A 26120-nucleotide genomic window follows, 5' to 3' on the forward strand; every position below is an offset into this window, starting at 1 on the left:
CCAAATAAAATCGAGACCCGTGTTCTGCACACAGAAAAAAGGAATATGTATGCAAGTAAGTCACTGTCTTGTAATACCGCATTGTTCCTCAAGGTGTTCAACACTGCAGAAACTGCATGCAGCGCCCTTGTAAGTAAAACATTTTCATTTTTTATGTCCCTCTTCAAAACCTGTCACCCAAAGGAGTTCACTTGAGACCAGCCTCACACTTGCTAGAGAAGGAATTTATTACATTTTAGGGTGCGTCTGTATGCTTTCACATTTACCCTAACCCTTAATTTGATTGTAAGAGTGAACCTGATTGGCTGCGTTGGGTCACTTCTGGCCATTTTCTGCTCAATGGGGATCTGTTCCCATTTAAAATGGAGACTCCAGTCAAATCCTGTTGAGAAAAAAGACAAAAGAAGAGACATCAGTCACGACAGAAAGACGATCCTTTACAAGAAGCAGAGGAGCGTTCTCATGTTGAGTTTTCAACATGTTCTTGGCGGGATTCAGCGCATCGTAAAGGGTATTTTGTGATTCAGGGGGACTTCCTCATCCCCCAGCTGTTTTCCCAGCTGTTACTGTGTGGGATTCACTGCTCTCTGACCTCCTCTCAAATCAGCCGAGGCCGCCAAGTAAGCAAAGTTGTCCAGGCTGATGACATCGATGATGGGGCTCACTACTCGCGTATGCTCCTAAAAAACAACAACAGAGCAACAAAATCAGAGGAGGACACGTTGTGGAGGGGTGCAACAGCCCCGCAGCATAGCGAGAGCTGGTTCTTACAGTTTCACCCTCTTATGTCACTAAATATTGTCATTTAAACATATAATAATAATAATCAGCATCATTAAGCAAAGACATACAGTATATATTTAACATTACAGTGGATATATTCAATTCTGCGTTCATGGCTCTTCAAATTTGCTGATTTTCGGTCCAAAAAAATGCTTTGGGTTTTTTTTCTCCTCCAAAATTAGGTCGTTTTCTTCCGCAGAAAACACATCTGAGCATGTCACAGCATGCATGTACGACTGTTAAAAAAAAAGCCCACAGTTACTACATGTTTGTGTCTTTATGCTTCACCAATCATGGTTTTTCATCAAGCGTTGACATTTCACACTTTGTTTGGCGGTTCTTGAACACACCACAGTTGCTGTGAGACGCAAAAGCGAATGACTCAATCTGGTCATGGATCATCTTACATTATCATTCATGAGTGATGAGGACTTATACGTGCATTTTATACTTTGAAATGTGTTTACTAAGCGATTGAGGGCATTTTATTGAACTGATTTCAGGAATTAAGAGGCCACTTAATCGTAACATTGCTAATAATACCAACTTAAAATGACTTTCTACACTTTTCTCAGACATGCATTAACATTCTCTCACATTTCTCTCTTGTTTAAACACTCTCCAAGTTTGTTTGAATTTTAATGACCAACCAACAAGGTTGGACACAAGAAACTATGAAGCGACTCACGTGTATTTCAATCCTCTGACCGTGCCTACTCGGCCTACTCGGCCCGTTGGGCTGTAGCGTTTTTGTATCCTTGTGGAAACATATTGCTCCTGTTTTCGTATTTTACTCCCCCTCCTCGTCCTACATGAATCAAAGATCCATTTATTCTGTAACGGCGCCCTACAGCCGCGTAACTTCTGCCTTCCTGAAGTTCAGCATGTCCAGAAGTCCAACTTTTTGTGCGATGGCTGGCTTTCTCTGCCTTTAGGGTGCAGAACGTTTCGTCGACATTTTGGAGGGGAGAAAACTTGCAACCACACAGCGTTCAGAGTCACACGCGGTTAGCTTCTTCCGTTTCTTCCATTGTTTACAGTATTAGCGGTTAGCAAGCAGCTCACACAGATAGCTAGTTTGCTGGCCGTGACCACAACAAGAGACGGCACGAAGGAGACTGACTGACAGTGGTCTACAGCCAATCAGAACGCAGAAGACAATGGGCGGTGCAGACAGAAGAGAGAGACTAGAGCGAAAGCACAGAACTACAACACTCAACTTCCCACAATGCAATTCTTCTTAAAGGCCCAGGCTCGGCCTGTGACAGATTTCTAAAAATAATCCACGCAACAGCGAGTCCGTGATACATGAAATAATAACTTGTGTGAGGTTTACGGAGCATGTGAAGGGGAAAACATGCCAGAGCAATACCCAGCTTTCCCCACTTAAAGGCTGTTGTTGTATTGTTGTTTAAAAGCGAGCTATTAAAAACCACAATCACATCCATTTAAGACAGCGATTGCCATGGTCACGACGCCCATAAACATTACTCATTGGAAAACATGTTTCTAATTAACATTCCCCTTTGAAAAGAAAATACATTTGTACTCAGTGGAATCGGCCACAAATCACATATTGACTGGGAATGTACTTCAGGATGAGGTGACGCATGTATGTGACAGGAGCGCCCTGCTGTTTGCAAGGACTTACTGCAAAAACGCTAGTCCAAGATCCTCTATGTAAACACTCTATATGCTTTACAGTACATGACAGGAGCGACCTGCTATTTTTAATTTAAAGTTCTGCATTACAAGAGCAATCTGCTGTTTTTAAGGACCTACAGTAAAGAAAAAAATGTTAAGAATCCTCTAAATTACAGGAGTGCTCTTCTGTTTTTAAGGACCTACTGTATAAAAAAAAAGGTAGTCGAAGATCCTCTAAGTGACAGGGGATCCCTGCAAAAAGCTACTTAAAGATCCTCTACATTACAAAAGCACTCTGCTATTTTTCAGGACCTACAGTAAAAAAAAAATCATCAATGAAGCACTATGCTGTTTTTGAGGACCTATTGTTTAAAAAAAAGCTAGTCAAAGATCCTCTATATGACAGGCATGCTCTGCTGTTTTTAACTGTAAAAAATAAAAAACAACCTCAAAGGAGACTCTATATCACTGCAGTGCTCTGCTGTTGCGGTTTTTGAGGACCTACTGCAAGAACACAAGTCAAAGAAGATCCTCTATATGACAGGATCGCCCTGCTGTTTTTCAGGACCTACTGCAAAAAAGCTACTCAAAGATCCTCTGTATGACAGGAGTGCCCTGCTGTTTTTAAAGAACTCGTCACGTCTTGGCTCACCCCAGGTGTGCAGAGAGGTGAGACCCGATTGCGGGTAAAGAGTATTGATTTAATAATGATAGCTGCCGTGCAGCGGCAAGGATCAAACAATGAGCAGTTGCAAACACGCACAACGCTCCGACACCCGTCAGACTCCAAAGGCTCAACTAAATCATCAAACACAAATGAGAGGCACGTGTGTAGGAACCTTAACGTAAAGCCAACAGAAAACAGCACAGGCAAAACAGGAAGAACGACAAAATAAGAGCATACAACAAAACTGGAACTACGGCATAAAAGTGATACAAAAAAAAGTCACGCAGACTAAAACACGGAGCGTGACAGAACTACTGCAAAAAAGCTCTTCAAAGATCCTCTGTATGACAGGAGCGCCCTGCTGCTTTTAAGGACCTACTTTAAAAAGCCAGTCAAGATGCTATAGTTAGTTCGCTAGTTAGCCTGAACTGAGTTTGCAGTTCGGTCGTGATGTCATTCATGGGCCCAGTTTGGCTCATGCGCTACCAGTTGACCAGCACTGACAAAAGTGTTGGGACACATTCCAGGCTGGAGAAGGAAGTGCAAACAGGCTGGGAAGATAAGATGCATGCATGCGGAATGTATGATGAGTGTGTGCCTGTGTGTTTTATTACCTCTTTGACCCGCTGGATCATGGGCTGCAGCCAATCAGTGTTGACCTCACAGTGGCTGTCCAAGAAGGTCAAAATGGTGGCCGATGCCGAGTTGGCTCCTCGCACGCGGGATCGGATCAGGCCTGAGGGGGGGCGGCGACATTTTCACGGGGTCATTGATGACTTGATGACACGTATCACCACCACTTGAACGCATCTCAGTCCCAACTTAACAGTGGAATTGCGTTTTAATGTCCTGGAATTGAATGGGATCTTTCCTGACAAGATGATTTAGCATGACTCTGGTGAGCTAAGCTGTCTCCGGCAATGAGGCGGCTTTGTTGGAGTGCTGCATATTTGGCCCGTGACGCCGTGCGTGTCCTGTGTGATGAAGTGATGAGTGCACTCAAGTGTTTGGGGGGGCGGGGTGCACTAAAGCATGTTGACACCCCGCCGCCTCTTGTTTGCAGCGCGGGAATGCGACACTTTTTGACACCTTTGCGCTTGCCACGTGACGGCGACAACGATGCTGGCGTCACCAACGCTGCTGTGTTGTTACACTAATTACACACACACACACACACACATACACACACACTTACCCTCTCTTCTGCCGTTCCTCAGGCAAAGCACTTTGGGGATCTGAGCGAGCAGCTGGCAGTCATCAGCTGGGAAGACGAGTAGAGGGGGGACGTGTTAGGATGGAGGACACACACTCACTTGAGTACACATCACACAGTGTGCGACCTAAACGTATCGCAAAACATCCTTCAGTTGGCATATGTGTTGCTACAGTGCGCAAAAGTGAGAAAAGTGAGTACAGTGTTCCCTCGTTTATCGCGGGGGATAGGTTCCCAAAAGAGCCCGCGATAAGTGAAATCCGTGACATACCCAACTTAATTTTTTTTAGCAGTAGCAGTGGTAAATAGAGTAACAGACACATGCAACAGAGCACCGATAGATCATACAACGCACACAGTACATGAAAGAACGTTATGCAAAGCAAAGTGAAAACAACAGATTCACTGCTGTATTTCCAGCAGGATATTGAAATGATCTTTCAGGTTATGCTGACATTAACACCATGGAAATACTGGGAATATTATTATTATTAGGAACGGATAAAAGGACAAGTAAAGTACAGCGGTGGAGCACCGTGGACATGCATATTGGCTCTGCATCTTGTAAACTTAAACCCACATAATTACCTCCGCCAAGCACAGCACAAAGCACAAGCGCAGTGCGGAGGTGAGGTTTTTGCCGTTTTTTTGCTTGTCAAAATAACTTGAAAAGCTCTGAATGGATTTGGATTACATTTTCAGAAATTGTTGGAAATGGCATATGGAAGAACTGATTACATTTTGGGGGTGATCCAAAATTCACCCTTTTCCCTACAAGTAATTACCTGCTACTACTGCCACATTTCTCAACCGACTCAAGCCATTCCAACATCAAACTGTTCACGTTCAGGACATTCAGACTACCAACATTTATGCCGAAAAGAAAATTCAAAATTAAATTCACACTTTTCCATAAAACTGCTATTGCTTATACTACTACTTCCACATTTCTCAACCGATTCAGACCATTCCAAAGTTAAAATTCTTAACTCATTCGGGACATTTAGCCTTCCCCGTACATTGTACTAGGTACTAGGTGTTAGCATGTTAGCATTGCTAGCATGCTACTTTAGCAGCATTTTTAGCCATTTGCATAGGTAGACACTTATATAAAGACTTAACACTAACATTGTAGGTGTTAGCATGCTAACGTTAGCATTGCTAGCGAGCTAGCATTTTTAGCCCTTTTCATAGCTATTTTCACTTATATAAACACCTACCACTATTACGCTACATGTTAGCATGCTAATGTTAGTATGTTAGCATTGCTATTAGCAATCTAAATATGTAGATAAAATAAATGTAGGATTAATATTAATAGTGTAAATCACAACATGGGGGGAACTTTGGCACTTGCCGGAGGTCCGCGCTCTCTGAGTGCTTTTCTAGTTTATTTGTTTGTTTGTTTGTGTTCAAATTAAATTGAAAAGTTCTGAATTTGGACTGGTTTTGGATAAATCTTTCAGGAATTGCAGGAAATGGGATATGGAAGAACTATAAGACTATTGCGCTTGGCGGAGGTCTGCGCTCGCCAAGTGCTTCTCTAGTTGTTTAATTGATGACTTGATGTTTATTATAGTTCATGATGATCAAATAGATAATAATGTTCTCATGATGATAAAATAAAATGCTGGACTATCCAAGCACTGTGTTGTTTTTTAAAATTAATCTTTTAGTCAAGCTGCTAATACAGCCGTCCCTCGCCACCACCGTCTTTGCGGTTCGAATTTCCACGCTTCAGCCGATCCTGCTTTTCAAAAATACATCGTTAATAAATCATGCTGTTTCAAGGTTGAATACGGCCTATTATAAGTCGAAAATATGCACATTTAAGCAAATGCTATGTATTTTTGCTTAATTTAATCATTTTCAAGCATAAAAATGGCTAAATGAAGTAAAATACAAATATAAGGCATTGAGAAGACGCATTCAAAGTGGAAGCCACTGTTGCTGCCGTAGGCCAAGCCAAGCTGAAATACAAGTCTGAACCCCTGGCATCACTTCCTGTCCATGCCCTACTTAGCTCTCCTTGGGAACACATTAGAGCAACACAGACAAGCACCAGTCTTATTTACGGTATGTCACGTTTTGCACTTTGTGGCGCCGTGGCAACGACCCCAAAGTTGCAGAGACCAGGACGTAAATGCATGTAAAAGTCTATTTAATAATAATAGCTGCCGGGCAGCCACAGGATACCAACAAAGAGCTGTACAATAGACAATGCTCCGACAAACAAAGGAGCACGCACCTGGACTAAATATCAACAACACAAATTAGTGGCAGGTGCGAGTGAACAGAAAGGCAAAGCAGGAAAAACACAGGACGAAACCGAAAGGGACGTATACCAAAATAATGGCATCAAACAGGAACATAAAAGGGAAAATAAACCAAACCGTCACGCGAGCTAACTCATGGAGCATGACAATTTATGTCTTAAATGGCTTATTTACTTTTATTACCTGTACTATGTTGGGTAATATGAGTGTACAGGTGACTTTAGGGGTGTTATTTCATGCCTAGGGGCTCTAACAATGGTAAAACTCGCATTTAAAAGGTTGTAAACAGGTTTTCTATGCTCTAACTCCCAAAATATCCCATTTATAAATAAAGAATCATACTTTGTGGAAATTCACTTATCACTGTCGGTGGTAGAACCAATTAACCTCAATAAACGAGGGATTACTGTCCACAAGTGCGCAATGCAGTTTGAGATACTTTAGGATTGGTATCACGGCTATCAATGCGTCAAAGGAAAGGAACGTGAAGTCAAATTAAAGTGGAGAAATGAACATTGGTTGCATGCCCGGTCCAAGCCGCCCAAACTATCATGAAGGATAAAAATGGCATTTTTTAACATGTGAAAGGATCTGCTCCTATGAAGTTGACGTTGACAACAAAGCAGCGTCGTAGTCTCATTCCTGACACTTCCTCCTCCCAAAAAAGCCTGTCTCTCCCTCCCTTGCAACGCCCCTTCCCGTGCCCAAGACAACCACAGGGATCAAAGTAAGGAGTTGTTGCATGTAATCCTTGTATTTCACCTTTCTCCTGCTAGGTTTCGTATGTCCCTCATGTGGTCTGTGTTCAGCGTGAGTGACACCGTACAACGGAACGGAACTGGTACGCGGTCCGAGGACCACAGTGACATCACGTACTGTACATACAGTAACCAAGGCAGCTTCAAAGAATCCTTCGCCAAGTCAAGTTGCAGTAACGGCGGGTCGTGTCACGAAGTGATGGCACAAGTAAAGTAAGTGAATGCACGCAGAGTGGTGCGGCTGAGTGACATTTTTCTTCATTTGTCCACTTTCACATTTGGAACAAAGTGAATTTAAGAGTTTTAAACGGGGAATGGATGTTAGGACAGTTTGTTGTTGCTTATATGACTAATTTGTGTGTACCCAAACACACATTAACATCATTCATTGGTTGTTCCTACATGATATGCGTAGGGGAATGAATGCATTGGGAAGATTCGCATTAGAGGGTGAGTGTGCGTAGATCCCTCCTCCGCCCTGATAGTGATACATCCTTAAACACCATGACTTGTAATCCTCACTGATTGAATTTGTTCTACGTACAAAACTGCTTTTGTGAGGCTTTCCAGAGTGTGCACATGCATGCATGCATATGTGTGTGTCGCTGTGTAAAGTGTGTGCGTGTGCATGAGGGAGACAGAATGCATTAGCGTGGTCGTGATGCTCCTCAGGAAGTGTGACAGCTGGTGTATACTGTGTGGGTGTGTGTGTGCAGACTGACAACCTATCCTCATGTGGCTCGGCGGAGGGGTCGTAACACAATAGAAATTACAGATAGATGTATAGACACTACCAGGGATGTCCGATAATATCGGCATCTCAATTTTTCCCTATAATGAAGCTGATATTAAACAAAATGCTCTATATGGGCCTTTGGGCTCCCGTATTTGCCTCTCACAGCGCGGCATTGCTGCTGAGGTTGGACGCAGTAAGACGGTCATTTAAAACTTCTTCAAAGATCCTGAGGGTTATGGAACAAAAAAGTCAAGTCATAGACCCACAAAAAAATGGCATCAGCCCTTTGCCAAAGGATCCGATTGGCTGTCCATCAAGACACGAGACGAGACGATCCTCGGCCCAAATGAAGGTTTATTACTGGTTCCAAGTGCAGTCCAGTAAATGCAATTCTGTAACATGTCCGTTCAATAGCTTCACTTGGCCCTTGATTTTGTGGTCTTCCTCTTCACAGAAGTGAAGTTATTCAATGGACATGTGACAGAATTGAATTGATTAACGATAATTCTTATGAAAATTCCCAAAAATGATTTAAAAGCACATTTTCCTGTAGTAAAACCAGGAAGGAGTCACTGATGTGTGTGAAGTGAATTTATGAACAACCTAATAAAAATAGCCCTAAATTATGTGAAAGTCCATTTTCACAAACTTCTTGCCTCGTATATATTTTTGTAGTTCTTAACATAATCAAGGTTTTTTGATTTACTTTGTTAATCTATGATACTTATGTTTTTTTCCTACATCTCTTACAACGTCATATGCAAAAAACATGCAAACTAGCCAACGACGTCATCTATGGTCTTCCAGGACAGCCAATAGCTACTTTTCTTACTGAGGAGTTGACAACATTGATGCCAAACGCCATAATACTGAAGAAGAAGAAGGCATTTGTAGACGGTCCCTGCGCTCCGGTCTCGCTGCTGGCTTCTCCTAAGTCAGACTGCACAGAAGACGACTCGTTTTGATAAAAACTGGTTTGTAGCTGTTAGTCTGTGTTGCACGGTGGGAAAGAGGTATGGTTTGCTGTGTTAGAACCATTCACTCGGAGTTATTCATCCCGGAAGTTTGAATATGTGAAAATGTTTCCAGCTTTACCACAGTCTCTTTTGCGTTATCTCGCAAAAGTTTTGCGAGGGAACGCAAAAGTTCGTTCTTTTTTTTTTTTACCCATTATATATTTTTTTCCCCATGTCCCCTCCAGGGCTCCGTACTAATACAATCATACATCATCTGCAAAAAAAAAAAATGGATGGGATTTTTTTTTCCTTTTAAATCCCAGTGACAGCAACTATATAGAGAAAAGGACAGGGCACAGGATTGAGCCTTGAGGTACACCGCACGATAAAGGGGCTTTCTCTGAAGAGAAGGTTCCAATGTTGACAGAGAAAGACCTGTTTGAACCATTTTAGGACAGTGCCTTTGAAGCCTACACATGACCTGTGAAGAGATGTTCAAATTTGATGGTCCAAGTGCCAGGTCAGGTAAAAAAAGTAGCAGCACAGCTGAACTGCCGGAGTCGGCTATTAAAAGAAGAGCTGTTTCTGTACTGTGACGAGATTTAAAACCAGATTGGAACTTTTCGCAGATGTCATCTGAATTAAGATATGATTGTAACTGAGTATAGACACATTTTTCTAATATTTTTCATGAGAATGGTAGTTTGGAAATAGGCCTATATTTTGAAAGGACAGAGGGGTCTAAGTTATGCTTTTTTAGAAGAGGCTGTACAGGTGAGTCAGGGGCGCAACCGGAAGTAAGTCTGAGTTGGGCTAAAAGGCCCAACAGAGTCAAAGGCATCTTTTAAAAGTCTAGCATGGAGGCTATCAAGCGGTCACTCAGAAGATGTTACACTTTGGACGACCTTTGATAAATCAGACTGTGATACAGTCACTCAAAATCACTAAAAACAGCTGAGCACAGGGGGGTAACACTCGGATCTGTGTAGGGATGTGAACGATAAACCCTTGCAACCAGACATCAGTTTTGAGGAGCGAACGATTCCGATTCGCCGGTAAAAGACTCCTGTATCGATGATAATCAGCCATAAATCTTTCGATGAATCGATTGTGGAGACATGCACCAGGTATCGCGAGCGAAGCAATCGGTTGACAGTATCTTATAAACAACGCGAGAGCGTGGGCTGCCGGCGAAACGCTAGCTAACTGGCACGTTTGTTCCATAGAACAACGGCATGAACAGAGTGAGCCCTTTTGTCAGTCATCCAGTCTCTTTGTCTTGGCGGGTGGAGACGCACAGCATCCACACAGAAGAGTGGAACATAGTAAAAAATTATATTTGCAGATTGCGCTATACTGTCATATATTTGTCCTATTTTTTCATTGCACTTTTCTTAAAAGTCATGTTAAAATCTCGTCTCGTTCTCGGAGACCCAATCTTGTGTTATGTCTCGTCTCGTGAACTGTCTCGTGACACCCCTACTGTACAGTAATCCCTCGTTTATTGCGGTTAATTGGTTCCACACCTGACTGTGATAAATGTATTTCTGCAAAGTAGGATTCCGTCTTTACAAATGGAATATTTTCATAGTTAGAGCATAAAAAAACTGTTTTTTTTAACATTACTCGAGCCCTCGAGACATCGTCACCTTTACACTCGTATTACCCAATACAGGAGACATAATAACAGAAAACAAACCATTTAATACATAAATAAGGCTCGTACTCGTGAGTGTTGCTGTAAACGCGCTCCGCTGTTCGGGGAGCCGAGTGGGGGCGGACAGGAAGTGACGTCGGGGTTCAGAGTTGAGTTTGAGCTTGATCTTGGCATATTTTACAACCGCAACAGTAGCTCGTGTTATGGATTATTGTGGGATTATAGTGCCCAGTGTAGAGTACTACATATCGCAACGTCTTTGAATGCATCTCCTAAATGCCATATAGTTGTATTTTATGTCATTTAGCCATTTTTATGCTTGAAAATGCTTAACTCATTCAATATCAAAGGCGTAGTTACACATTTTTATAAACCCGAACACCCAATCCCAACAACGTATTTATACATCTTTTACGGGGGGGTTTTGCGGAAGAGGCTAAAGGAGGTGACGTTGCAACTCCTCACCAATGGATTAGGCTTGAAAGCAATTTGAATGCCATTAAAATGGCCACTGGGTGGCAGAAGTGCCTCATGAGGAAGGAGGAACACACCTGACAGGAAGAGGAATCCCTTTCATGAAGGCAGCTGTTACATTGTAAACCACACGAAAAAAAATTACTCATTGTAGGGAAATTTCGTACACAGTTCAGTTCCAACTCACATAGTTCAGTTCCAAATGTGAAAATTGTAAATAGTTCATGGTGTTACATTTGTAAATAAATTGTTATTTTGTTGTAGTTGTTGTGGTATAGTTGTTTAGAAAAGCCAAAAATATGTCACGTTCGCTCCTGGCCCTCAGGGCCTACTTATGTTATTTGCTACTTCTGCCTTCTCCTGGCCTGTTTCCTCTCTGTGTTGCAGTCACTCAAGAGCAGGCTGGAGACGGGAAGGCTGGGCACACCTGTGGCTAATTGCTCCCTCTACTTAAACTGACTGCCTACAGCCGGAGGACGCTGGTTCTTTGTCCGAACTCCAACTCGCTACACGCATGTGGACTTGCCTCGTAGCATTGGATCGCTTTTTCCTATTTTGGGTAATATCGCCCTTAGCTCAGCCCAGCCTTTCTCCTGTTCTCCAGCTGTTCCTAGCTAGTTTAGGTTTTTCCACGGTGTCTCTATCATTTCCTGTTTTATGTTACACCATCGCCTTTAGTTCTTTAATTTTTGCAACGCTGTGCCATTAAAAGGACTCAATTGTACTCCAAGCTCTCCGCCTCTGCATCTGGGGTCCTAACCCCCTCAGGGAACGTAACAGAAAGAACCAGCCAAATTATGGACCCCGCGGAGCCTGAGCCCGTTAAGCTGGCATTACGCCACCAGGCGCAACGCCTGGGTAAACAGGAGGAGCAACTGAGTGCTTTGGGTGCGTGCGTCAAAAGCTTGGCTGACCGTCAGGACGCACGCATGCAGGGACTGGAAGCACAGCTCGGCGCGTTGGTATCTGCTTTGCAGCTCCACACAACCACAACCGCGCTTCCAGCAAGTCATGAGACTCCCACGGACCCACCACCCACGTCGGACGCCCACTCACCTGCCTTGGGTCCCATTCTATCCAAGCCTGAAAGATTCTCCGGTGATTCCGGCGAGGTACGACCCTTTCTCACCCAATGTGAGCTTCATTTTGAGCTCCAGACAGGAGCTTTCCGCTCCGAGCGGGTACGAGTGGCTTTCGTCATGTCACACTTGTCTGGAAGAGCCGGAGCCTGGGCCACGGCGGAATGGAGCCGCCAATCACCGCTCTGTTCTTCCTATTCCGCCTTTGCTAAAGCCATGGAGCAAGTTTTCCAGCGTACTCCTCCGGGTCGCGACGCAGCTCGCTCCCTTCTGCGGCTGTGCCAGGGACGCCGCTGCGCTGCTGATTACGCCATTGAATTCCGCGCGCTGGCGGCACAGAGCGACTGGAACGCCTCGGCCCTGCTAGACGCCTTTTTCATGGGTCTCTCCGACCCCATCAAGGACCAAATGGTTCCGCTGGAGGCTCCCACACACCTCGACGACCTCATCGCCTTAGCCATTCGAATTGAGAGGCACCTCAAGGACCGCAAAGTGGACAAGGAGCGCGCCATTCCCAGCGGCAGCTATGTCAACCACAGGGCTCCACCCACTACGCCTCGGCCGCCAGCTTACACGGAGTTTCCCCCGGCGCCGAGACTAGATGAACCAATGCAGCTGGGAGGGAGTCGACTCACTACTGCAGAGAGGAACCGACGCAAGCAACTGCACCTGTGTATCTACTGCGGCCAGGCAGGTCATCCTATCTCCCGCTGTCCCGTTCGCCCCGACAGTCCACGCTCTCAAGCCTCACGCTCCAGTCCTCCACGCGCTTCCACAGGCACGCCCTCCGGGATGACGTCATCGTTTGAACCAGCGGGAAGACTACAACTTCCAGGTACGCTCTCCTGGGCATCCAAACAAGTTGATATTAAGACATTAATTGACTCGGGGGCAGACGATAATTTTGTTGATGCAGTTTTTATCAAAAGACTTGGCATTCCTGTAGTAAAGCTTTCAGAGCCTAAGGCTGTGCGTTCTCTTGATGGGCGTCACCTAGCTACCGTCACACACCAAACCATCCCACTTTTGCTCCATTTGTCTGGTAACCACTGTGAGTCTATGCATTTCCTGGTCATTCCTTCCCGTGCCGCACCCATTGTGCTTGGGCTTACCTGGCTGCTTAAACACAATCCTCACATTGATTGGACTAGATCCACTATTGTTAACTGGAGTGTTTTTTGTCATTCCCACTGCCTTAAAGCCGCCTTTCCACTCACTCGGTCCCCTCAGATAATTCCCCCGGAAAGAATTGATCTCTCCTCCGTGCCTTCTGTTTATCACGACCTCCGGGAGGTCTTCAGTTCTGAGAAAGCCCAATCACTTCCACCTCACCGTCCGTATGATTGCGCCATCAATCTCCTCCCCGGCGCTCCGTTCCCGTCTTCACGGTTATACAATGTCTCCAAACCTGAGAGAGAGGCGCTGGAGCTATATATATCCACTTCCCTCGCTGCCGGCCTCATTCGCCCCTCCACATCTCCATTAGCAGCCGGATTTTTTTTGTTGAGAAAAAAGATAAATCCCTCCGCCCTTGTATCGATTACCGTGCCCTCAACGATATCACGGTTAAAAATAAATATCCCTTACCACTTATGGACTCCGCCTTCAACTCCCTTCACTCCGCTAAAATTTTCACCAAGCTCGACCTCCGCTCTGCCTATCATCTGGTTCGTGTCCGAGAGGGTGATGAATGGAAGACCGCATTCAATACCCCTCTCGGACACTTTGAGTATCTCGTCATGCCTTTCGGGCTCACCAATGCCCCGGCAGTGTTCCAGAGTCTCATAAATGACGTCCTGCGGGACATGCTCGGCCGTTTTATATTCGTCTACTTGGATGACATTCAGATTTTTTCCTCTTCACTCAAGGAACATATCCAACACGTCCGGTTAGTCCTGCAACGACTACTTGAAAACAGGCTGTTTGTCAAGGCCGAGAAGTGCTCGTTTCACTCCTCTTCTGTTTCTTTTTTGGGGTTCATCGTGGAGCAGGGTCAGCTAAGTCCCGACCCAGCCAAGATCCAGGCTGTGGTTGACTGGCCCGCTCCCACATCAAGGAAGCTTCTACAAAGGTTCCTGGGTTTCGCCAACTTCTATCGTCGGTTTATTAGGAACTTCAGTCTAGTTGCGGAGCCCTTGACGAAGCTTACATCTGTTAAGGTTCCCTTTGTGTGGACCCCAGAGGCCAACTCAGCTTTTAATAGACTCAAGGCTTTATTTACCACTGCTCCTGTTCTCACCCATCCTAACCCATCTTCTCAATTTGTTGTCGAGGTCGACGCTTCCAATACAGGCGTAGGGGCTGTCCTCTCCCAACGCTCTAACAACGACCAGAAATTGCACCCCTGTGCCTTCTTCTCTCGCCGCCTGACTGCTGCCGAACGGAATTACGATATTGGGAATAGAGAGTTATTGGCCGTCATCCTAGCACTGCAGGAGTGGAGGCACTGGCTGGAGGGTTCGGAACTGCCGTTCATCATTCACACAGATCACAAGAACCTGTCATACCTCCGCTCTGCCCAACGCCTCAACCCTCGACAAGCACGTTGGGCCCTGTTCCTCACCCGGTTCAACTTCTCCCTGACCTACCGCCCGGGTTCCCAGAACAGCAAGGCAGACGCCCTATCCCGACTACACTCACCCGTCCCGGAGGAGGCCCGTAAGGAGTTCATCGTTCCCCAGTCCCGGATCCTGGGTGCCCTGCAATGGGATATCGAGAGGCGGGTGGCCGACGCAGTTAAGGAGAACTCTGTCCCGGAGGGCTGTCCGGCGAGCCGGCTGTTTGTGGTCCCGGAACTCCGTTCTGAGGTTCTTCAGTGGGCGCATGAGTCCAAAGTGGCGTGCCATCCCGGAATTTCCCGCACCGCTTTCCTCCTGTCACAGCGGTTCTGGTGGCCTTCTTTCCGAGCGGACGTCCAGAGGTTCATGGCCGCCTGCCCGATCTGCGCGCGCAACAAGCCCACTCACCAGGCTCCAGCAGGGCTCCTGCGCCCGCTACCCATTCCCTCCCGCCCATGGTCCCACATAGCACTGGACTTTGTTACTGGACTACCACCTTCCAATGGCAACACAACTATTCTCACCATAGTCGACCGTTTCTCAAAGATGGCTCACTTTATCGCACTTCCCAAGCTTCCCTCAGCTCTCGAGACGGCAGACCTACTTGTCTCCAACACCTTCCGACTCCACGGGATCCCCCTGGACGTGGTCTCGGACAGGGGCCCACAATTCACATCAGCTGTCTGGAAGGCCTTCTGCAAATGCCTCGGAGCCTCACCCAGCCTGTCCTCAGGCTATCACCCCCAGACCAACGGCCAGACCGAACGAGCCAACCAGGACCTGGAGGCGGCCATCCGCTGCGTTTGCCACCAACAGCCCGCCTCCTGGTCCTTCAACCTACCTTGGATCGAGTATGCACGCAACACCCTCGTCAGTTCCGCTTCTGGCCTCTCCCCGTTCCACGTCGCCTATGGGTACCAACCCCCGGCTTTTCCTTCCCTCGAGTCCGAGGTGGCAGTTCCCTCGGTGGCGGCCCACCTGCGCCGCGCCCGCCAGGCTTGGCACAACACTCGGGCGGCTCTGGCCCGGACATCGGAGCGCAATCAGCGTCTCGCCAACCGCCACCGCTCGGTGGCCCCTCAGTACAAGATGGGACAAAGGGTGTGGTTATCTTCCCGCGACCTACCCCTTCATTCTGTCTCCAAGAAACTCCAACCTAGGTTCATTGGCCCTTATTCCGTGGAACGTGTCCTGAACCCCTCTGCTGTTCAGCTCCAGCTGCCTGAATCCCTCCGGATACACCCAGTTTTCCATGTTTCCCTCCTCAAACCCGTCACCTCCTGCAACCTCAGCCCTCCGGAGGTGCCTCCTCCTCCTCCCAGGCTAGTTGACGGTCACCCTGCATTCGCAGTCCAGGCCATTTTGGACGTGAGAAGAAGGGGCAGGGGTTTCCAGTATTTGGTGGACTGGGAGGGGTACGGCCCCGAGGACCGCTCATGGATTTCCCGGTCACTTATTCTCGATCCCACACTTCTTTCGGACTTTTACAAACGGTTTCCGGAGAAGCCAGGTAAGCCGCCGGGTGGCGCCCATTAAGGGGGGGGTACTGTCACGTTCGCTCCTGGCCCTCAGGGCCTACTTATGTTATTTGCTACTTCTGCCTTCTCCTGGCCTGTTTCCTCTCTGTGTTGCAGTCACTCAAGAGCAGGCTGGAGACGGGAAGGCTGGGCACACCTGTGGCTAATTGCTCCCTCTACTTAAACTGACTGCCTACAGCCGGAGGACGCTGGTTCTTTGTCCGAACTCCAACTCGCTACACGCATGTGGACTTGCCTCGTAGCATTGGATCGCTTTTTCCTATTTTGGGTAATATCGCCCTTAGCTCAGCCCAGCCTTTCTCCTGTTCTCCAGCTGTTCCTAGCTAGTTTAGGTTTTTCCATGGTGTCTCTATCATTTCCTGTTTTATGTTACACCATCGCCTTTAGTTCTTTAATTTTTGCCACGCTGTGCCATTAAAAGGACTCAATTGTACTCCAAGCTCTCCGCCTCTGCATCTGGGGTCCTAACCCCCTCACGGAACGTAACAAAATATTTCTGAACGTGAAAGTTAGGCTTTTTAAAAAGGTCGAAACAAAGTTTTTTTTCCTGATGAATCTTTCTTTTGGTAGGTTCCATGTTTGTATAGCCATAGAGCACAATATTCTGTGTACCTTAAAACAGTGGTCCCCAACCTTTTTGGACCCACGGACCGGCTCGTGTTCCCAAAAATCTACCATTATAGATTTTTTAATGATATATTATTATATCTGTTATAAATGCATCTTATTTATGAAGTATTGTGTAAAACTAAGACAGGAACAATATAAAATCAAAAGAACAACATGTATACAGACCCACCATCAACCAGTACGAGCCTGGAGCGTGTTTTTCAGAGAGAAGATCATTACGTCGCTGTTTGATGTGTGTGGTAACAGGCAGTGTGCTACCATGAATTAACTTGAACTTGTGCACAGAACAAATGTGCACATTAGCACTCAATATCATAAACATCATCACACCTTACCTTTATGCATTCCCACATAGTATCAGCATTTGGGACCAAATATGAAGTGAAAGAAAAACGGTAAAAATACAGTATAGTAGTCTAATCTGTGCAGTTTGGGAGAAAGATAGCACATGCACAATGGTGCGTTCAAGGACCTTCAAACAAAGCAGGACTTTGGGATTTCTAACTATATATTATTTTTGGAATAAACTAATGGCCCATATTTCCAAAATTGATATGGATTTACATAAAATTCGATGTAGTTATTTTAAATTTTATTTTCTTTTAAAGTTTTTTTTTAAATCATTGCGCCTGAAAGTTTCCAAGGGCCGATGTTTGGGGACCCCTGCCTTAAAATATCAGTCAAAATTGTCTAAAATGGCCGCTCCGAAATGGGTTGTCTTTTGTAAAATGGCTGGACTTGAATGAGCAAATTTCTGCAAAAAATATGTAACATCTGCTTAACTATGCATATATTTTAACAAATAAGGGGGCTGCCTTCAACCACAAAACAGCACAGTTAATAATTCATATATTTTTGATAAAGTAAAGCCGCCAAATTCAAAGTGCGAAGTGGCGAGGGCTGACTGCATTGGCACTGGACTCGACAGGTTAAAAAAAAAAATCATATGAGAGAGTCAGAGCGTTTCCTGGTATGTGGGTTGGTGCCACACCACCACTTTTTTCCACATAAAAACTCCAGTAGCGCTATAATAAAGCTGCTAATATGACACTACTGTTTAGATGTCTGGCTAGCTGTGCCACCTCAGTGTGTGTGTGTGTGTGTGTGTGTGTGTGTGTGTGTGTGCGAGCGAGCGATGTAGGTCAGAGTGTCGTTGTTGCAGACACAGCATGCATGTGGAGGTGATTACAGAGCGTGTGAAACGTTAGCTCAAGTTGAACTAACAGTGGCGGAACAATTAGCACAGTGTCGTTATCCGCCCCGTGCCGAAGGGATTGGCACGTCTCACGGTCGTTATTTACTGTTAGCACGGCTACAGTATGTGTAACATATTCCATCAACACTTTCTCCAGCAGCATCCTCATTCTTCAGCTGAGTAAGACATTTTGGACAATTGTTTACTTGTGGGAACACTTTGGGGACGGCCTTTTTTTCCCTGTATACCTCATCATCCCTTATGAAAACGATATCAACTCACCATCTGTGCTGAAGTCGTCGATGAGAATGATTTCATGTATCAGCTGTGGAGGACTTCTCATCAGGACACTGGCGGAGGACACAGTAAGCAATAAGAGAGACAACATGGGAAGGACATGAGATGGTGTCATTTGTTACCTCTTGACGGTGCGCAGCAGCGTGGAGCGAGCCTCGTTGTGGAAAGTGATGATGATGCTGGTGGCGGAAAGGTCGGCGTCATAGTTTAGGGAAGCACACCTGCGGGGAAGAAACAGCTCACACATGTGGAACACACACACACACACACACACACACACGCTGTGCTTCTTGTAATAAAGTTCAAATTGACTGTCCTGATATTTGTCCTCTCATGCATCCATCCATTTTCTGTATCGCATGTCCTCTCTAGGGTCGCACATCCATCCGTCTAATTGGAGCCTGATGTGAATTAGCTAGCAGACTTTTTTTGCCATGGCGACATGAAAATATGTGGTGACCACATGTTTTAATGAGATGACGGACAGCATGTTTTTATATCTATAGCTCTCTTACATGCAAGACGATACGCTCTAATTACAGTTCATTGATATTATTATTACGTTTATTTTGGTATCTTTGGCTGGCGACCAGTCCAGGGTGTACCCCGCCTGTCGCCCGAAGTCAGCTGGAATAGGCTCCAGCATGCCCCTGCGACCCTAAAGAGGAGAAGCGGTATAGAAAATGGATGGATGGATGGATGGTAGTCTTATAGAGTTAATAAAAAATACATCAGGAGGTTGCCTACAGCCACAACTCTGGCGCTTACTTGCTTTTGTAGACCACGCACCCAGTGACTATACACTGTGTTCCAAATTATGATGCAAATGATATTTGTCTCTGATTTTGCTAAATAGTTTTTATAGATTAGTCATCATTTTCAAGTCGTCAACCTTCCAATGACAACAGTATTTTTTTTCAAAAATTTCAAATGCACTGTTCCACATTGTTATGCGCAACAGAGTTTCAAAGCATTACACTGGTTGTTAAGAGCCAAAAATGGTCATTTGTTGAATTTGCAGCATAAGGAGGTCACATTTACCGAAAGCAAAAGCTATTTCAATCACTGACATTTTAACAGGCCAGGTTACATGTTAACATAAGAACCCTTCTTTGGTATAACCTTTATAACCAACAATTACATTGAACTTGTGAGTTTTTGGAGTGTTTCTGCTTGAATTTCTTTGCAAGATGTCAGAACAGCCTCCCACAGCTGCTGTTTTGCTGTGATCTGCCTCCCACCCTCATAGATTTTTTGCTTGACGATGCTCCATAGGTTCTCAATTGGGTTGAAGTCAGGGGGAAAAAAGTGGGCCAAACCTTGAGTTTCTCTCCTTTCATGGCCATAACAACCAATGACAGAAAGGTAGGTATTCTTTGCATCATGAGATGGTGCATTGTCATACATGAAGATCATTTTGCTCCAGAAGATATACGGTTCTTGGAAGAAGGTGGTCAGTCAGAAACTCTACATTCTTTGCTGAGGTCATTTTCACACCTTCAATGACCACAAAGGGCCTACCAGCTCTCTCCCAATGATTCCGATCCAAAACATGACTCAGCCAAATCCTTGCTGACATCACAGCCTTGTTGAGCTATGCTGGATGTACTCTACTTCATCCATTCGGACCAACCAGGGTTGCTCAGTAAACAGGATTGTTTGGAAATGAATCGTCATGTATTTGTTGGCCCACTGCAACCATTTCTGCTTGTGAGTATTGGTTAGGGGCGGCCAAATAGTAGGTTTATGCATAACTGCAAGCCTCTGGAGGATCCTAAACCTTGAGGTTCATGGGACTTCAGAGGCACCAGCAGCTTCAAATACCTGTTTGCTGCTTTGTAATGGCTTTTCAGCAGGCGCCCTCTTGATTCGATACATTTGTCTGGCAGAAACCTTTCTCATTATGCCTTTATCAGCCCAATCCCGGCTGTCATCTGAATCAGCCATAGATAGTTTTTGTGAATTATTGAGTGTTTTCACGCCTTGTCCAAGGCATTGCAATATTTGACGCTTTTTTGTCAGCAGAGAGATCCTTTTGGTTTCCCATATTGCTTGAAATCTGTGCCATGCTTAATAATGTGGAACGTCATTTTTAAGTCGTTTTCTGTTAATTGGGCTCACCTGGCAAAGTAATAATGGCAGTTGTCCAAGATTGATGTCAGTAATCCAATGCCATCCATGAATTTCATTGAAAAACTAAACATTTTATGTTTATCATACTAAAATCCTATTTGCATAATAATTTGGAACAATTTTAAGACAAGACTAAACGCTCTAATTATAGTTCACTATTATGATTATGTTTATTTTGGTATCTTTGGTAATCTTAGGTTGCCTACAGCCACAGCCCTGACGGTTATTTGTTTTGTAGACCACGCAGCCGGTGACTATAGGTTCGTTAAATGAATAGAGGTGTTAATTGGAGCATTCATTCATGTTTTTAATCATCCAGGTGGTGGGGTGGCCCCCAGCCGCTCACCTGTAGTGTCGGGTGTCCCTGATGGTGCGCTCGCCCCCCAGCCGGTCGCTCTCCAGTAGGTTGAAGGCGTGCTCCCTGTACGGGTCGTCTCCTGGCTTCAGCTGCTTTGCCGCCAAGTAGGACCTCTCGTCGAAGGCGCCCAGCAGCTGCCCCGGCAGGTCCCTCCGCGGAGGCTGGCTCACCTGACGATCACAGAGTAAGTACCTTTAATAAAGTTGTGGACTATATAAAGTGGTCGCAAGACTGCAAAACCCAGAAATAATATGAAAACTGAGCGTTATTATCTTGGCAAAGGCACAACTGTGGTATTGGATCTCATGAAAATGCATCAAAAGCCAAGCGAGTTCAATGGTTTGAACTGCTGCTCCTCCCTCAGTGATCCATCATCAGGACCCCACAGCTGATCTAAGACGTTTCTCTCCGAGGATAATAAGACAGAGAGAGGAGCAGGCGTTTCAATGCTGGCCCACTCCTCTGAATTAAACATGAAGCGCGTCTGCCGCCTCTTTCAAGTCGAGTTAAAAGACTCGACAAATCACACTCAAGTCAAACGTGGCTGGAGATGTCTGTAGCCTGCAGACGTGATGGAGACTTCTTTGTTGTGTTTACTTTCACCGATATAGGACACAATCAGCCACTGTAAGCTACTTCAATTCCTACATTATTAATGCATTTCTAACAGTCTAGTAATCCCTCATTTATTGCAGTTAATTGGTTCCAGACCCGACCGTTATAAGTGAATTTCCACTCAAGATTCCTTATTTATAAATTGAATATTTTCAGATGTCACAGCATAGAAAACCTGTTTTTTTAAATTATTATTAGAGCCCTCCAGAAATACCATTTATAGTCATCTTTACACTCGTATTACCCAAATATAGTACACATAATAACAGAAAATCAACCATTTAAGATATAAATAAGAAAGGAAAGGTAAGGTAAGGTAAGTAAGAAATTAATTGAGATCTATCAGTCTGGAAAAGGTTATAAAGCCATTTCTAAAGCTTTGGGACTCCAGAAAACTACAGTGAGAGCTATTATCCACAAATGAAGAGAACATGGAACAGTGGTGAACATTCCAAGGAGTGGCCGGCCAACCAAAATGACCCCAAGAGCGCAGCAATGACTCATCCAAGAGGTCACAAAAGACCCCACAACAACATCCAAAGAACTGCAGGCCTCAGTTAAGGTCAGTGTTCATGACTCCACCATAAGAAAGACACTGGACACAAAAGGCCTGCATGGCAGAGTTCCAACACAAAAACCACTGCTGAACAAAAAGAACATTAAGGCTCGTCTCAATTTTGCCAGAAAACGTCTTGATGATCCCCAAGACCTTTGAGAAAATACTCTGGAGTCTGACGATACAAAATTTGAACTTTTTGGAAGGTGTGTCCCATTACATCTGGTGTAAAAGTAACGACGCATTTCAGAAAAAGAACATCATACCAACAGTAAGTAACATGTGGTGGTGGTAGTGTGATGGTCTGGGGCTGTTTTGCTGCTTCAGGACCTGGAAGACTTGCTGTGATAAATAGAACCATGAATTCTGCTGTCTACCAAAAAATCCTGAAGGAGAATGTCCGACCGTCTGTTGGTGACCTCAAGCTGAAAGCAACTTGGCTTCTGCAGCAGGACAATGATCCAAAACACACCAGCAAGTCCACCTCTGAATGGCTGAAGAAAAACAAAATGAAGACTTTGGAGTGGCCTAGTCAAAGTCCTGACCTGAATCCTATTGAGATGCTGTGGGATGACCTTAAAAAGGTGTTCATGCTGGAAAACCCTCCAATGTGGCTGAATGACAACAATTCTGCAAAGATGAGTGGGCCAAAATTCCTCCACAGCGCTGTAAGAGACTCATTGCAAGTTATCACAAACGCTTGATTGCAGTTGTTGCTGCTAAGGGTGGCCCAACCAGGTATTAGGTTTAGGGGGCGACCGCTTTTCCACACAGGGCCATGTAGCTTTGGATTTTTTCCTCCCTTAATAATAAAAAGTTTCATTTAAAAACTGCATTTTGTGTTCAGTTGTGTTGTCATTGACTAATATTTACATTTGTTAGATGATCTGAAACATTTAAGTGTGACAAAAGTGTGCAAAAAAAAAGAGAAATCACACACTTTTTCACACCACTGTATGTTTTATAGTAAGAGATAGACTTGTAACTTGCATGCTGGTACATAAATACTCCTATTTATAAATATAGTAAATATATATATTTTAAGTGTTTATAGTAGAAGGTAGTAGATCTTTGGGACTTGCTCATTTTAAAAGTAACTCGTAGGCTGAAAAAGTGTGAGCGTGTGTTAGAGTGAAGTGGCGAGGGGTGACTGTGATATGTGTCTTTAAATTCAAATTAGAGGCAAACTGACAAAATCATTCAATATCTTGAAAAATGTCCAAGTGAAAAGTATCCCTGCCTTTACTTGGTACTGGATTCTATCCCCATTTTAAATGATCTAAATTCCAGCATCAAAGCGAGAACACTCTTCCAGTACACTACTGTACGACCTCAGCCACTTATTAACAATGGCTGATAAATACTATGCGTATAATATGGGACCTTTTAGGCTTTTGGAATCACAGGCAGATCACATAAAAGCTTAAATGGACAAAGCTTTGTATGGAAGGCAGCAATCCTGCAACAGTACTGCACTTTTGTCTTACGTTCATGTAAATAAGCCAGATTTAAGCACAATACCTATCCATTTAATCCCTGAACTTTCACGTTCCAGTCACATGAGACAGAAAAAAGCTAAAAGTTGAACGTCCGGGCAAGCTGACTCACTGTTGTGCGTTGTCGTCAAGTGAAAGCTGAGCGTGGAGACGGTGAGTCTTTGCAACAAAGTCATTAGAACTCGACAATGGAAATGCAGCAACAGCAACAGACCTTTGCAAAAACACAATTAGAATTTCTATCTGAGGTAGAACTTAGTCCGGCGGCTTCTACGATGGGCGCTCAGCTAGTTTGGGTCTGAGCTTTGTCTCGTTGATCGATGTTCTGTTGTGTTCTGTTACCTGTTGGAACAGAACAGGTACCAGGCCACTAGTTGGCAGTGTATTCTTACCACAGAATGCCACCAACAAAAACCCTGTCTCGTAAGGAATGTTTCACATTATCTCACAAGTTTAAACCTTACGGGTCTTGGTTTCACTTCCTGTAGAGGAAAACTCGCATGCGTGCACCTTATTAGGCAAAAAGGTGACTAAAAAAGTCGTTTGAAGATGTTTCCTGCGCTTCATGTGAGTGTGTGCTGATGCATGCACGTATGAGGTGCTACACAGTCTTGTTTGTGAGCTTGTTTGTGGCAGGCCGTCACAAATAAATGAATGTATGGGAAACGCTGGCCAGTATCACTGACTGTCTCTTTAAATGCCTGCCGACCTCTGCAAGCTTATACAGGGAGGTTTTTTTTTTTTTTTGGTTGTTCTCAGTTTGGTGACAACAAAGGTGAACGACCTCTGTGTGCACACAGAGCAAAGGGAACGCTCGCCTTCCAAAGGGCAGTTTGTTAAACCAGCTTTGCGCACATTTAAAAGTAAGCTTGATGAACCTGAATATTTCCACACCATCCTATGAGTCCCAATACATCAGATATGCATTGTCATGCATGCAGTATATTACATTTTGCATGTAATTTCATTTCATCCTTGCATCACTGTTGCATGTCAAGGTGTGTTCACTGCCACCTGATGAAACACAACACCCCTGCAGCCAAATCCACCAGCTGGCCTGCATGCCCTCATAGGTGCTGCAACTTGAGAGGCGCACACCACAAACACCAACAAGCAGAAGCACTCGAACACAAACCTCTTGCTTGCTGAATGCTGGTGCTCTGCAGCAACACAACAAGGAGGTGCGTCAAGTGTTTTGCGCACAGGACTTATGCAAAGCCTCTTACAGGTACTCGCTGGGTGGCACGCAGAGGCCGGGGAGGAGCTGGGCTTACATGCAAGGAGCCGCCAGAGCTCGTCTGGAGCTGCAAGGTGGAATCCGCAAAAAGCACACATTGACATCCAGCTGTGCACCCACATCGTCATCATTACCACCCCGCAAACACATCAACATGCAGCACACACCTTCCTGCAGCCTTGTCCGCCAGCACAACCCCCCGCCCAACCCACGGCCGCCCCTCACTCACTATAAGCGGGAGTGTCCTGTCGTCCCGGTGGAGCTCCAGCCGCCCGGGCACCGCCTTCAGCCCGCCGTGGCCCCTGCTGCTGCTGCTGCTGCCGCCACTGCCACCGCGGCTCTCCGAGGACGAGGGCGACGACGCCGGAGGCTTGCTATCCTGCCACAGGTAATAGAAGGTCCCCAGGATCCAGGCAACGGTCAGGATCGCGATGGCGTTGGCCCGAATCCTGCGCATGGTGAGCCCATACGGAGGGGCTCCGGAGGAGAGCCCGTTTGATGCGGCGGAAGGTGCAGCGGGTCCTGCTCCTCCTCCTCCTCTCTCCTGGGTGATGGGCTGAGCCGCCTTCAGTGAAAGGGGCGAAAAGCCTCAATGGCTCCGTGGTGAAGAGACGCTGCCTCCCTGCTGGATAGATGGAGCGCTAGGTGGAGGCGGAACGGTCCTAGCGCCGACATGTATGCGGGAAGGACGCCACGACACAACGCGTCATCAATGTGCTTTAAATATGCATTAAAAATAGCATTGTATGGCGCAAATGTGTGCATTTTCCAACAAAAGTTGTCAAAGAATCATGGTAAGTTACCTCCTGTCTGCTGCGCTGCTTTTGAGCGACCACACGCTGCTGCATTATATTAATATTTTGGCTCAATCGATTAAAATATTTCATCGCAATTAATCACATTTTGTCCATAGTTTTAAAACCAGAAAGATTCGATACTGTGTCCAAACGATACCATTTAATTAGATGCGATTCAACGGTTACATTTGTTGATGTAGACAATCTTACATTATAAAAATGAAGGCATTTTATAAAAGCGTCATTCTTGCAGGATTTTCAAATGTGTAAAAGAGCACATCATAACCCCAAGCATTGCTCTAAGGCAGGGGTCCCCAACCACTGGGCCGTGGGAAATGTCCAGGCTCAATAAAAATAATTTTGAAATAACTAAATCAGATTTTGTATAAAGGGATACCAATTTTGGAAATATGAGTCATTATTTCATAAAAAAAAAACAGTTAGAAATCTCACAGTTTTTGCACGTT

The 26120-nt window shown here is 45.2% G+C and overlaps 1 protein-coding gene across 1 annotated transcript in view; it reads right to left on the reverse strand.

The window, feature by feature from the left end:
- Positions 1 to 25493, reverse strand: part of galnt16 (UDP-N-acetyl-alpha-D-galactosamine:polypeptide N-acetylgalactosaminyltransferase 16) — a 37013-nt gene extending 11520 nt beyond the window's left edge. The window contains exons 1-8 of the mRNA XM_054796789.1: positions 25086 to 25493; positions 20941 to 21122; positions 18584 to 18682; positions 18447 to 18514; positions 4290 to 4355; positions 3709 to 3830; positions 593 to 680; positions 298 to 382 (exon numbers count right to left, since the gene is read on the reverse strand). Coding sequence (XP_054652764.1) covers positions 298 to 382; positions 593 to 680; positions 3709 to 3830; positions 4290 to 4355; positions 18447 to 18514; positions 18584 to 18682; positions 20941 to 21122; positions 25086 to 25313 — 938 coding nt within the window. The 5' untranslated portion in view covers positions 25314 to 25493. The remainder of the gene's footprint in view (positions 1 to 297; positions 383 to 592; positions 681 to 3708; positions 3831 to 4289; positions 4356 to 18446; positions 18515 to 18583; positions 18683 to 20940; positions 21123 to 25085) is intronic.
- Between the last annotated feature and the right edge of the window lie 627 nt (positions 25494 to 26120).

This window comes from Dunckerocampus dactyliophorus, chromosome 13 (genome assembly GCF_027744805.1).
Source record: "Dunckerocampus dactyliophorus isolate RoL2022-P2 chromosome 13, RoL_Ddac_1.1, whole genome shotgun sequence".
NCBI classification, from domain to species: Eukaryota; Metazoa; Chordata; class Actinopteri; order Syngnathiformes; family Syngnathidae; genus Dunckerocampus; species Dunckerocampus dactyliophorus.